Raw genomic sequence first — 12,588 nt, forward strand, 5'->3', positions numbered from 1 at the left:
TCTTGGTGCTTTAAGTACATTTCCTAAATTTAGATTTTGCCATAGATGCTTGTGATCATTAAGTAATTTTCAAGAATGGTGTTAGTGCAGAGTAAAGAAGTATCTTCATGATAACCTATATATCAGTCATAATCTTTTCTCCTTTTGCTCCAACATCTATTCAATTTGGGGAGTGATTCACTGTAAGTTGAGATGTTGCCTCATGCTGAAATCTTACCATCCTTTACTCACGTTGAAGCAGTTAACTCCTGCTCCCAATGGGAGACATATGTTCCCTCGGCCTTTGGGTTCACACTTGCAGAGTTACTGACTGGTTCCTTGTTTCTCCTCTAACATGAAAAAAAAAAGCATCATATCAGTTTAACTGTGTGTTGCAATGTTATTCCAAGATCACAAAATCATTAAAACATTCATAAAATTGTTACAGAAAATTGTGAAGAAGGAAAAGGACATGACAGGTTTGTTGCAGGACACAATACCACTGAATTTTAATCCAGGATATAAAAACCCCCTCTTAGATTGGAACACATTAAACAAGTTTCAGCAGACAAGAAGAATATGTGGATATATATGGACATAGAACAATACATCTCAGAAGAGACAAATTGAATAAAATCTTTCATGGTCACAAGTACCCTTTGATTTCTCCTATCATCCAAAAATAGGGATTTAAATGCTACTGGTTTAAAAATATCATCAGAAAATCAGATGAAGAAGCAGATCAGTTGTTAAAAAGTGACAATATTTCTCAAAGATTGAAAAGCAATGCATTTTAAATAGTCTTCATACACTTTGTAAATCAAAACTTCAGAAAACAGGCAGAAAACTCAGTCTCCAGTTTTACCATGTTTTATTACTGTCTGATGCTCAGCTAGCAAAAAGGGTGATTGAAATGCAAATGGACAGATACCTAAACTCCTATTATGTGCCCCAAAACAGAGCGATACTTCTCTCCCTCTTTCCAGTGTTATCATGATTACTTTATTATGGGGAAAGAATCCCTCATTCAGAATACACACAATTGTATCTTCATCTACTTGTCATTATCCTTTCTTGCTATCTTTTCTTAAAGAAAATAGAAATGTTCTAAAATAACAAAATTAATCAATTAATAGAACTAATCATAAGTGTTTAAAATATTTTTTCTTAGTCTGATTTCATTTTTATATACCCATGTTAGAAGCTCTTTATTAATCCTTTAGAAGTATAACCATGGGTATTTTTTCCCTGCAGGATTATGGCTTTAAACATGAAGAAAATGTTAGTCCCTCTGTTAATTTTTCATTTTCCACACTAATTAAAATCTTGTCCAGATGGCACTGCACAAATATCTTCCATGCAGATTTCTGGCTTTGAAATGCAGCTACCCGCCTCAGAAAACATCATTTCCGTCTGCTTGGGAAAACAGCTTTCCATGGTCCATTTTATGCATAATACTGTGCGGGGGAGAGTGTGTGACTTGGAGTAAAAGGAGTGGAAATTCATTTCCAGATCTCCCATTCCCCATGAAAAACTCCACATAGCTATTTGTGAATGCCTGTGTGTGTATACATGCATGCATGCCTCAGAAGATTAACCACAGAACTCCTATTACCTCAATATAATGTGTACATACAATTCTCAGCCAGGTGGTTAATAAGAACAGAAACCAGCAGCATCAATGTATTTGACATCTCTTGAGGCAAATGATTAAACCAAGCTCGATCCCCACCCAAGAAATGCCAGAAAACCACATGCCCTTGTTAGGTCTGACTTCCCCACTCATGAGGACTCTGAGAAAATATGCAAAAAAATAAATCTTTATTCAAGGAAAGACAAAACAATAATACATTTAGCATGCAGTAAGAACAAATCCTCCTTCCTTGCTCATCCACTGCCAGATGCCTGTTGTCCAGAAGTTATCTATCTGCAGTGATCTCTTTGCACCCACAAGCTGCCTGCTCAGCCTGATCAGGCACTGCCCTCATCAACCCTAGGCATCCCCCAGGAGTGTCTGGATCACTACAGTCCTTTTCTAGGCTCCTCCACACCAACACTCCTGTTCTGACTACATCCAAGGTTTCATGCCAAGGCATTTCTCACCAGACACTCAGCTACGTGTCCCTGTCTCACACTGAAATAAATCCCATTGCAATGGAGAGAGCATTCAAGGCTCTGTTATGGAGACCTGTTTGCTCAGGAGGCAGGCCTTTGCCACAAGTTAAAAATGATCTTCCTCTTTTCAAGAGCCAATCTTCCTGCAAAACCCAACCCGTCTGTGGTGGCTCCCCAGGCACGGCCAGAGGAAGGCTTGGTGATTAGCCAATGTGAACTAAGGCCTCTATGATCTTGTTTTCTGCTTTTCACCAACAGTAGGATAGAGACATCTTTGTTTTCCTGAATGGATAGATAGAAGTGTGTATGTATTCATTACAAAAAATATTGATTTTTTGTAATAAATAATGTATTAGGAGGTCTTCCACTGCTCAAGTAAGCGACTGCCTTTTTTTCATTCTGTGCCTGCGGTCCTGCCTGCATGTCGCAGATTTTACTATCACTGCAGCTCTGTTGCATGCATAACATAGTAACAGATAAAATTTACTCTGATGTGTCAAGAACAGAAAAGTGTAAAACATTTTCTTTAGCAGCATGTGACTCTCTAAGACTTCTGTTTGGGAAGGAGCCAACACAGTGTGCTGTCACCGTCTGAATATATGGCTTCAAAACACACTGCAATTAAAAGCTTTCAGAGAGCTGGTTTAATATAGAGCATGACATCATATTTCCTTCCATGCCTCCTAACTAAAATAAAACCAAAACCACCAGGTCAGGTTTTATTTTCCACTATTGATTCCAGATACCTCTGATAAGCTCAGCCTTAAAAAGAGAACCTTCTTCCAAGGCTATCAAAAGAAGACAGCAAGTAGAACCTCATTAGGAATATGAACAGTGGCTACATGACAAGAAAAAGAACGTTAAAAGCCTTAACCATATCTGATGAATTAAATGTTTATTGGTCTGTGGGTATTTGGTCTGCAATTCCTGACATTGACATCAATAGAGGTCTTGTTTAAAAACCTCTAGTTGCATTCTCAAAATTCAGGGGACAGGCTGAACTTTAAAGGTTTGACTGTTTAAAAAGATCAAATATTTTTCCTTCCAGTTTCAGTCAGATCACACTCCCTTGTAAAGTAAACAGGACCAAATCCTGGATGTCAGAGAGGAAAATGCATATATAGATGGTCTAGCTCATTCACGTGGCCCTGTAGAAGGATTGCTTCTTGCAATGTATTTTGTAGCACTCTGTTCACTGTTTTTCAGTATGGTAGAAGATATGTGGCCCTTTGGAAGAGCCTGGAAGATCTGTCAGATCTGACAGGGGCTGTATTATTGTGATTAGTCTTACTTTTCCCATTTTGTTTATCTCCCCCAGGTTTTAGCATGTTGTATTCCACCAGGGTTTTTTACAACTCCTTGCAGACACTGTTCTAGAAGGAGACTCAATATTATCAGGAGATGAGGAAAGACAGTAAGAAATCTTGGCCTGTTTAAAGCTGATTGCAAAAATGCTATAGTGATTGTGATGGGGCTAGGACTAGACACATGGGCGAGGCTTTCCTCCACACATAAATTCAGCATGATAGTCAGATTAAGTGACTGTGGAAGAGAGGAAGAGAGGAGAGCTCTGCCTTGAACTTTCTCATATATGGGCTGCTGTGGCTGCTAATTTAGATACAAATGCCCCCACCAGCAATCAGCATGGACCTGAGTTCTGCTTCAAAAGCCCACTGATACACCTTCCTGGCATATCTCTGATGCTGGGATTTATGAGCTTAAAATAATTCTACATCTCTCTTCCCTCATGCCAGTAGTTCTCCCCTTAGGTATGAAGAAAAGAACTGAGTCCCCTCCTAAGTCACTGCTTTGCCCTTTGCTGTTGGCTAAAACAGGTGGAACGAGGAACAAGGCTCAAGGCCCAATTCTTTCATCTTAATTTTGGTACCTTGATTTTGGTAGTGTGTTGCCTGGATTGTAACAAATTACACAAGTTTCCCAGGTTTCAGCTTCTTTGACTTTAAAATGGGAATACTGATTTCAGTTTTTTAATGTACTTTATAGTATGTGGACATAAAGCACTACGAAGAGAAGAAGGTTTAACTATTTTTTTTATGTTTAGTCTTTTTAATACAGGTAAATTCCATAAATTTACCTCTCTAATGTAAACAGATCTTTGATGTTTCTGTTGTAGAAACTCTTTAATACATGATGATAATATAGAATCCCTGTGCACTATTCCTGATAATTTCTATAAAACCTCATTCTGTCACCAGCAATACATATATTACTTAAGACTGTGTGTCCTTGCCTTGTCAGAAACTGCAGCCTTCACTTTCTTCTTTTGCCCATAGTTTTATGTGTACTGCAACAGCTAAGAGTAATTTTTGTTTCCAGATTCAGTAAAAAACATCCCTCCCACAACTTTATGGGTCGAGCTATTATTTCCTCATATTATGCTGCAGTCCCCTTTTATTTCTGCACTAATCTCTGTACTTTAAATCCCTTGCTTAAAATCTCCTTGGTGATTTCTTTATTTCTCTCCCAAGCGACCTCTGATTTTCAGCTGGGCTTCCCTCCAGGGTAGTCTATTATCTCACTTTCCCTTTAAATTCCTTAATTCTATAATTAGCATTTTTAGGTCTGTCTTTGCTGAGTAACTGGTGGACCACATCTCCCAGATCTAATGTATGATTACTGAAGGTGATTCTGTCTTTCCATGTAAGTGTGCAGGAGAGTGAAGAGAATAATCATGCATGGAAACACCTGAAAAAGGCAATGGCAGGGGTCTGTCGTGCATGACACCTGGCACTCAGCAGCCATAGAAGGTTCAGGGCTGTAATCTTCAATTTGTGGGGTCACCTAGGAAGAAACATGTCTTTTATGTCTCAGGTATGAGCACGGTGAGAAATAAATGGCAACTTTTGCTCTCACAGCATGGTGACAGCACAGTGCTGCTATTTCCCCATCAGCGGGCAGACACTTGTGGGGACATGTGGCAATCCCAGGCCCACAGCAAGGAGGAGCTGTTTGGGCTCTGTCAAGGCTCCTTCAGAGCACACAGCCCAGCACAGCACTCCAGCTCAGCATTCTGGAGGCATACAGGAAGGCAGAAGGTGTCTCCTCCACCCCAGTGTCCAAAGCTGTGACACTTACAGTGGTATCCAGGTACCTGGCACTCAGCAGTCAGTCTGCTCTGGGCACAGCAGGGCCAGCTCAGCCAGCTCAGCTCACTGTGCAACCTGAGCCCAGACTGCTGAGAAAGAGCTGTGAGGGTCAGCAGGACACTAGAACAATCAAGGTACAGTCAAGGATAGGCCTGTTGACACAGGGGTGCTGAGTTGCTCGGGGATTCAGAAGGGGAAATGGCCAAGTATGAGCTCCTGAAGGGGGAAAGCAGGGAGGTTGGTCAGGATCATCAGTAAAACCTGTGGTAGTGAGGTTGGTCAGGTTGCCAGCTTGAGTCACTAGTGTGGGCATAGCAGGTGGGAAACAGCAGCCCTGGAACATCTGGAGCTAGCCCTTTCCCTCCTGGTGATAAAGGCCAGTAAAGGCTCCACAGGTGCTGCACCAGGGAGCAGACCTCAGCCTGACAGCTCATTCAGTCCTACCTGCCCTTCACTGGCTCCTGAGTGAGGCTATAACTACTGTGTCTTCCTAAAGTGATCAACAGCCCCTTTGTTCCTCCAGATTGTTGCCATATTATGTGAGCTTTTGTGAGATGTTTACAGCTCTGTAACTGAATTTCCTACAGCCTCACTGTAAACATCACGTTTTCCACATTCTTTTCTGTTAAGAGTTCACTGATGGACTTCTAGCCTGGCCAGTAGAATGGAGAGGTAGTAACCTTGTTCTCCAATCCCTGGTCATTCTTCAAAACCTATAAAAGCGAGGTCTTTGTAAACACTGAAGATGTTCTTCAGCCTTCATCTTGTGGAGTCAGATCTGTGAGCATTTATTCATGTCCTCTAGCGACACCAGATCCTTTGCTCTAAGACTAAGACTCATTTTTTTTTTGTTCACCCTCAGGAGCTCCACTTACCCAAACCATGATTTCCCATGTTCAACCATGGGAAGCATAGGGCTTTATCAGGTATTTAATCTACCTGTGGCAATTCTGGAACATCATATCACACATCTATGGTTTCTTGTATCTCTGTAAAATTATGTACTTATTGTGTGTTTTATTAATGCACAATGGATGTGCATTAGTGAATAAACCAAAGCAGAATTAAATTGCTTTCCTGTCTACTTTTGCTTTATAAATCAATAGATCTGTGACAGTCATGTGATTTAAACACACAGAAATCCTGGACTTTTATTTTTATAATGAGTTGTCCAACTATTTGCTTGCTAGCCTCAGAATACTTATATTCTCTAAGCCAAAAAAGAATTCTATCACTTTTTTCTTTTGCACTTTATATATAAACTTAGCTTTGCCTCTTCATTGCCCTCTATTACCTTTGTTATTTTTCACAGACCAGTGCACAGGTCTGTGCATTCCTCTAATAGGTTTTAAATTTTTCTTCAGCCCCATGTTATTGGCTTCCTTGAAAATTTCCTTTACCCAACAGTATGATCTATTCAAGTGGAAATGGGAAGTTTATGCAAAATTCTCTCTAGACTTTTCTGAATGTATTCTTCTCTGAGCTACACTGGCCGGAGTGTACCTTTATTTTAGAAGCGCTGCAGTCTTGCAACACTTGCACAAGGACCAGTGGAAACCCAAGGCCCAATGCCTGCGTGAGGCAACGAATTGAAGATTCTGTGAAAACGAGATAATTGAAGAACTCTGTATACAAAAGACAGACGGGAAAAAAAAAAAAAAAAAAAAAAAAAAAAAAAAAAGAATAAAAATGTTTGGGGGAATGCTTCACTGAGGATTCCATATAACACTGGAAAATTCCCTGAACTGGTGATGGCAAGTAGAATATCTCAAAACCCATCTTCTACCAGACCATGATGGGATGCACCATTTGGAAAACCATTCCAGTTTTGCCTGATTCCTCTGAAGCCTTCAGGTCTGGTCAGGCCCTCAGTGAAGCTTCAAACAGAAAGTGTGAGACAACTTTTAGTTCCTCACAAGCCTCCTTCCAGTTTAATCATGACCATAGGTTACTGAGAATGGGAAAAAAAATACATATACATCTAGATCACATACTCATTTATAGTTGAGCCAACTTGGAGAGAGCTTACAAGATGCTCCAGAGCATGGTTTAAATTTAATTGCATGTATCTCAACTGATACACGTTTTTATCAGCTTACTGTCAGATTCCGTATTATCGCTGTGTTGCTACCAATGCCCTGCTCAGTGTCTGAAAGGGCTGTATGATGTGGCAGGTTGTAGCAGAGAGAACAAGGCTCATCCACCCTGACAGTCTACTCCAGTCTTTTATTCCAGTCCCATTGTGTGTCCATCACTCTGGTTCTCTGCTCTACATAGCCACTTTTTTTTCTGTGACAAATATTCTTACTCCTGCCCTTACTTGATTAATCTTTTCACCAGCTATACTTGTGTTTGCAGAGTATTCGTTGCTATGCATTTATTTCACCACCTCCATACCTCAGAGCATTGGCAACAATCACATTTGTTACAAGAAAATGCTGTTAACTCATTGCATCCAAAGCTAAGAAAATGAAATGTCAGTAATATGAATTGTGTCTAGACAGTGACTTCACTCTAAGAGTGAACTGTACTAGGCAAAGGAGACACAGCACCACATGGGAAGACACATAAGAATAGACAGCACTTGGCTTGACAGAGTTGTGGCTCCCTCTGTTTGCTCCATAGTTTGTGGGACTGCAATTATCAGCAACAAATTAAAAGACTTGTCCAACACACCCTGGCACAAAATGGGGAGGAGAGTGGGCGGCAGAGCAGCAAGATGTTTGTGAGGTTGAATAACAAGTAACTAAGGCTCTAGCAAGTGCTCAAGAGTACGTGCCATAGCTCCTGGGATTTGAAAGAATGACAACATGGCCATTTGTTGTGTGTAGACAATTTCCTGCCTTTGTATCAGCTGTCACAAGAACAATGCCCACCCAAGGTCTTGGTAGGCTGTGCCAGGGCCCAGGAAAAGTGTTTGCATTCTCCCAGGCTGCTTTGCCAGGGTTGAGCACCATATTTTTCCCTGTCAGTCTTTTAATTAAGACTCGTCTATTGGATGCAGAAGGTGCAGCTTGCAGTGCCCGACATCTGTATGTTCCTATCCTGCTAATTCCCAAATGGAAATGTACAATAGACAGAGAGAGAGTTTGTTTCTGTCTTCACTTTTACTTGAAAGTATTTGAACAATTTACAGATAGGCTTTTTTTGTTTCTTTGATTAGGTTTTGTTTGTTCCTTTATATTTATCTCAAAAAGGGCACTGTTATTAAAAAGCTTCAAGGACAGCCTGTGCCATTTTCCCAACTCCATAATTTTCTCCTTACCATTTTTCTTCAAAGAGTGAATAATACAGTATTCAATGCATTGAAACTGCACTTTTCTAATGGAAACACTGCCTGGAGCTGTTTTGAAATTATATCCAAAGCAGCCCAGAGCACTGAGCAATCTGTGTGATGGGCTCTGCAAGAGCCCTACTCTTGCCATGTCCTGACAAGTAATTTTGACATCCATGGGAGTCATTCCCACAAAGATTTGAATCTTCTGTACTGGGTGTTTTGGGTCTCAGCAGGATATGTCTTCAAAACTGATTCGATTGCCTAATGCAATACTTCAAAACTGGCAAAGAGTCCTTACAGAGAATCACCTTGTTCTCTGATGTTAGGACAACTCCTTCAGACAGTCTGTGCTTGTCTCTTCTGGTTCCTTCCCAGCTCATTTTCCAGCTCGGGCCCCTGCTTTCTTGCCCAACAGCCATGCAGGCAGGTGCTGCTCACTTCTAGTTCCTGTGTGCATCCTCATTTCAGCTCCATGACAATGGTCCCTCTACCCACGCTTGCTTTTTGTCTCCCCGGAGCCTGGTCTTTCCACAACAGCACAGTAGTCAGCTCTGATAAACGTTCAGTTCAGACTACTCCATACTTTATTTTCATAATCTAGTTTATCACTAACACTGGCAAAGGAAAAGCACTGGCAAGAAAACCCAGTGAAGGTTCATACTGAAAATGAAATGGTCATTCATTTATTATGTATTTTTTGGCAACAGCCTCCTTTTTTAAGTTATTTATGCCGGCCAGAGGAAGTGCGTGGACAATCTGCCAACCCGGGTGAGCTCCTGAGATTTTCCAGTTAAGTCTTGCACAGTAGAGTACGTCCCTTGACGTCTCATCTCCAGCAGTTCTGGGATCATTTGAGAATCTGATTTTATCTTTCCCCGGAGTAACTCCTGAGCTCCCATGTCTATGGCAAACAACTCTGGGTGACGACTGAGCTAGATCCACGCATAAGGCTGCAGGGAGCTCCTCTCCGGACCCGTGGCAGGATGCGGGGGCTCGGAGGGGACTGTCCGGTGACCGCAGCCCCGGCAGCGCGACCCGCCGCCAGGGTCCGCGGGGCGGGCGCGGCTCCGGGCGCGGCTCCGGGCGCGGCTCCGGGCGCGGCTCCGGGCGCGGCTCCGGGCGCGGCTCCGGGCGCGGCTCCGGGCGCTGCCGCAGCAGCGCAGCCGCCGCCGCCCGCGGACTACAGCTCCCGGCGTGCCGAGCGGAGCCCGCCCGCCCCGGCACTGCCCGGCTGGGCTGGGCTGGGCCGGGCCGGGCCGGGCCGGGCTGGGCTGCCCGGGGTCGCCGGGAGCAGCGCGGGCGGGGCGCGGCCGGTGGCGGAGGCGGGCGGGAGGTAGGTGAGGATGTCCGCGTGTCCGTGCGTCCGTGTGTGCGTGCGGGGGCCGGCGCCGTGCCGGGCAGGTGAGAGCCCCGCGGGCGGGAGGAGGAGCGGCGGGAGGAGGAGCAGCAGCGGGAGGAGGCGGCGTGCTCCTGCCCGCCGGAGTGCGTGTGTGCCCGTGCGTGTCTGCGCGCCCTCACCTCGCTGTCGCTCGGGTCACTCGGTGGCGGGTGCATCCAGCTACTCCCGGCGCCGGCGGGAATCGCTTTTCCCAGCGCGGCCGCTTCTGGCTGAGGTCCCGAGAGGAGCGTGAGTGAGCAGCGGCTGTGAGCGATCACGTATGTGCTGTAGACGCACATGTGTTTCCTACGCATGCAACACATTTGTCGGGCTGCAGGCTTCGCCCCGTGACACCGGGCGGCCTCGAGGGGGATGGGGCCCAGGCGAAAGGGGTAATAACGAATTAATTGCAAATGAGGAGTAATATCCGTCTTTGAGTCATCAGTCTTTGAGCCGTAATTTCATTCCGAAAGCTCTTAGATGGATGGTAGATCTTATATAGGAAAGCACTGCTTTTCCCTTAGGATTATCAGATTTCCACCGGAGAATACAGATCCTGGATTATTGAGCTTCATGGGATTTGCGTGTTTCTTTCTAATTAGTCTGTGAATCTGATTGTAAAATTCTGTATTTGGAAAGGGGAGGTGGGAGTTATATGCTTCTAAAAGAACAGACATATCTTTTCTCTGACATTTTACACAGCTTTTCTGGTTATTCTGTGCTCTGTGGATACTTACTGCCTTAATTGGATAGTGGTGTCAAAGGTTGATTAGATTCCCTAATAGATTTTGGATCTGCAAGAAGATTGCAGTTTTAAATGTGTGGTTAAAACAATCGTGTTTGCCGTGTCCCCTCAAACAGTTGAGAGGAGGGCTGATGTATTACATTTGCGTTATCTTCTCTTTGGTTTATTAATGTATCACCCTGAGGTTGTCGGGTTCCGTTTTGTTGTTGTTGTTGTTTTTTCCTCCTCTGCTATTTCATTTGCAGACTGAAAAGAAATGAATGTCAGAGAGGATTTGTTTAATCATTTAGCAGCTGACACAAGCCATGTCCCTAACAAAGCGTTGGTGAAAAAGTAGAAGATTTCTGGGATACAGCAGCACCAGTACTGTGAAGCCGCTTCTGCCGGTCAGGAGCAGCATTTGTTGGAGGATGCCGTAGCCCAGGAGGTGAGGCTCGTGGGGACGAGGTCGATGGCTTGCATGGAGCTTCTCTACCTGGCCGAGGAGAGCAGACGGGTGCACCTGGGCACCGCTACTGACTGGAGCCTGCCCTCCCATCCCTACGAGCAGCAGCAGTGTGAGGGGGCTGAGGTGGACCCCCGAGCAGCCGCTGCTGTGGCAGCCCTGCGCTGTGAACGGCACTGCAAGCCCTTGCAGAGGGACCTTGTGGCTGAGCCCTCCCTGGCACCCCAGCCCTCCTCCCTGGGCACCTCGCCCCAGGAGCACCCTGCACCCTCCAGCATCTCCCATCCCTGCCACCCAGCCGAGCACTTGCCCAGGGAGGAGGATGGAGGGAAGAAAGCCTGCTGCTGTGCCCAGGAACTCGAGACGTCATTCACCTATGTGGATGAAAATGTAAATCTGGAGCATGCAAGAAGTCCCCCCACTCCTGTAGGTGGCCAGGATGCCCCTCTGCAGCAGCGTTCCTGCAGGGAATGGGTGCACGATTCTCCTTCCTTGGTCTCCGAGGAGGACGATGCTGCCTCGGAGGCAGCAGCTGGGAAATCCATTGACTATGGATTCATTAGTGCCATTTTGTTCCTGGTTAGTGGCATTTTGCTGGTGATAATTTCCTATGTGGTACCCAGAGATGTGACTGTGGATCCCAACACCGTGGCTGCCCGGGAGATGGAGAGGCTGGAGAACGAGAGTGCGAGGATCGGTGCGCACTTGGACCGCTGCGTTATCGCTGGGCTGTGTCTCTTAACCCTGGGGGGCGTGGTGCTCTCCAGCCTGCTGATGATGTCCATGTGGAAAGGGGAGCTGTACCGGAGGAGCAGGTTTGCATCCTCCAAGGAATCTGCAAAGCTGTATGGATCTTTCAATTTTAGAATGAAGTCTGGTGCAAATGATAATATGCTCGAGCTGTCGTTAGTTGAGGAAGATGTGCTTGCTGTAGATAATTAGTGTGGTCATGATTTTTAAGGCAATATTTCTACAGGAAAATATGTTTCATTAAAGAAAGCAGATGCTGCTAAAGATAGCTGGTGATGCAGTTTATTTGTCTGACAAGAATGGTGTTAACTTAAGCTCTATAATCAAATGTTTGCAATATATGAGTATTTGTTGTAAAGAGGAACTGTGCCAGATGAAATGCAAATGATATAAAATAACGAAAACCACTGAATAAAAAGAGATTTGTGATAAGTAGGTTCCTCAGATACTCGTTTATCCTAATATAAAACATTCCACTGGTGTCTTGCCTATATAATTTTCTTATTACTCCCATATAGAACAAGAATGACCTTGACACTTTGGAAGCTGTTAATTTTTGAAGCCTACAGATTATTAACGGTCTGCTTGACAGAATGTTAAGAAGCAGGACCAATAATCAAATAGCAGGGCTAATATTTCATTAAGAGATGCTTTTTTATTCTTTAATTTTAAGCAGATCTTTTCAATTAAGTGACAGCTATGGGAAGAAAGAACACTGCGTGGTCATGACTGGCCACAAACCTCCCATATTTTCAAACAATTGTACAATTAGTGATGATTATTTAAAATATA

At 44.2% G+C, this 12,588-nt stretch overlaps 1 protein-coding gene across 3 annotated transcripts; it reads left to right on the forward strand.

The window, feature by feature from the left end:
- Positions 1 to 9,761: 9,761 nt before the first annotated feature.
- Positions 9,762 to 12,228, forward strand: TMEM74 (transmembrane protein 74). 3 transcript variants are annotated; one of them, XM_040087089.2, is made up of 2 exons: positions 9,762 to 9,811; positions 10,847 to 12,228. In XM_040087089.2, the coding sequence occupies exon 2, from the start codon at positions 11,053 to 11,055 to the stop codon at positions 11,986 to 11,988; it is 936 nt and encodes a 311-aa protein (XP_039943023.1). In that variant the 5' UTR covers positions 9,762 to 9,811; positions 10,847 to 11,052; the 3' UTR covers positions 11,989 to 12,228. The 3 variants fall into 3 exon arrangements, with proteins under 3 accessions (XP_039943023.1, XP_039943007.1, XP_039943015.1); XM_040087073.1 differs by lacking the exon at positions 9,762 to 9,811 and adding an exon at positions 9,819 to 9,879; XM_040087081.1 differs by lacking the exon at positions 9,762 to 9,811 and adding an exon at positions 9,978 to 10,134.
- Positions 12,229 to 12,588: the final 360 nt, after the last annotated feature.

This window comes from Hirundo rustica, chromosome 1, assembly GCF_015227805.2.
Source record: "Hirundo rustica isolate bHirRus1 chromosome 1, bHirRus1.pri.v3, whole genome shotgun sequence".
In the NCBI taxonomy this organism is placed as follows: Eukaryota; Metazoa; Chordata; class Aves; order Passeriformes; family Hirundinidae; genus Hirundo; species Hirundo rustica.

Coding starts and splice junctions, on each gene's coding strand:
- TMEM74 (XM_040087089.2), top strand. CDS start 11,053: ATGGCTTGCATGGAGCTTCTCTACCTGGCCGAGGAGAGCAGACGGGTG.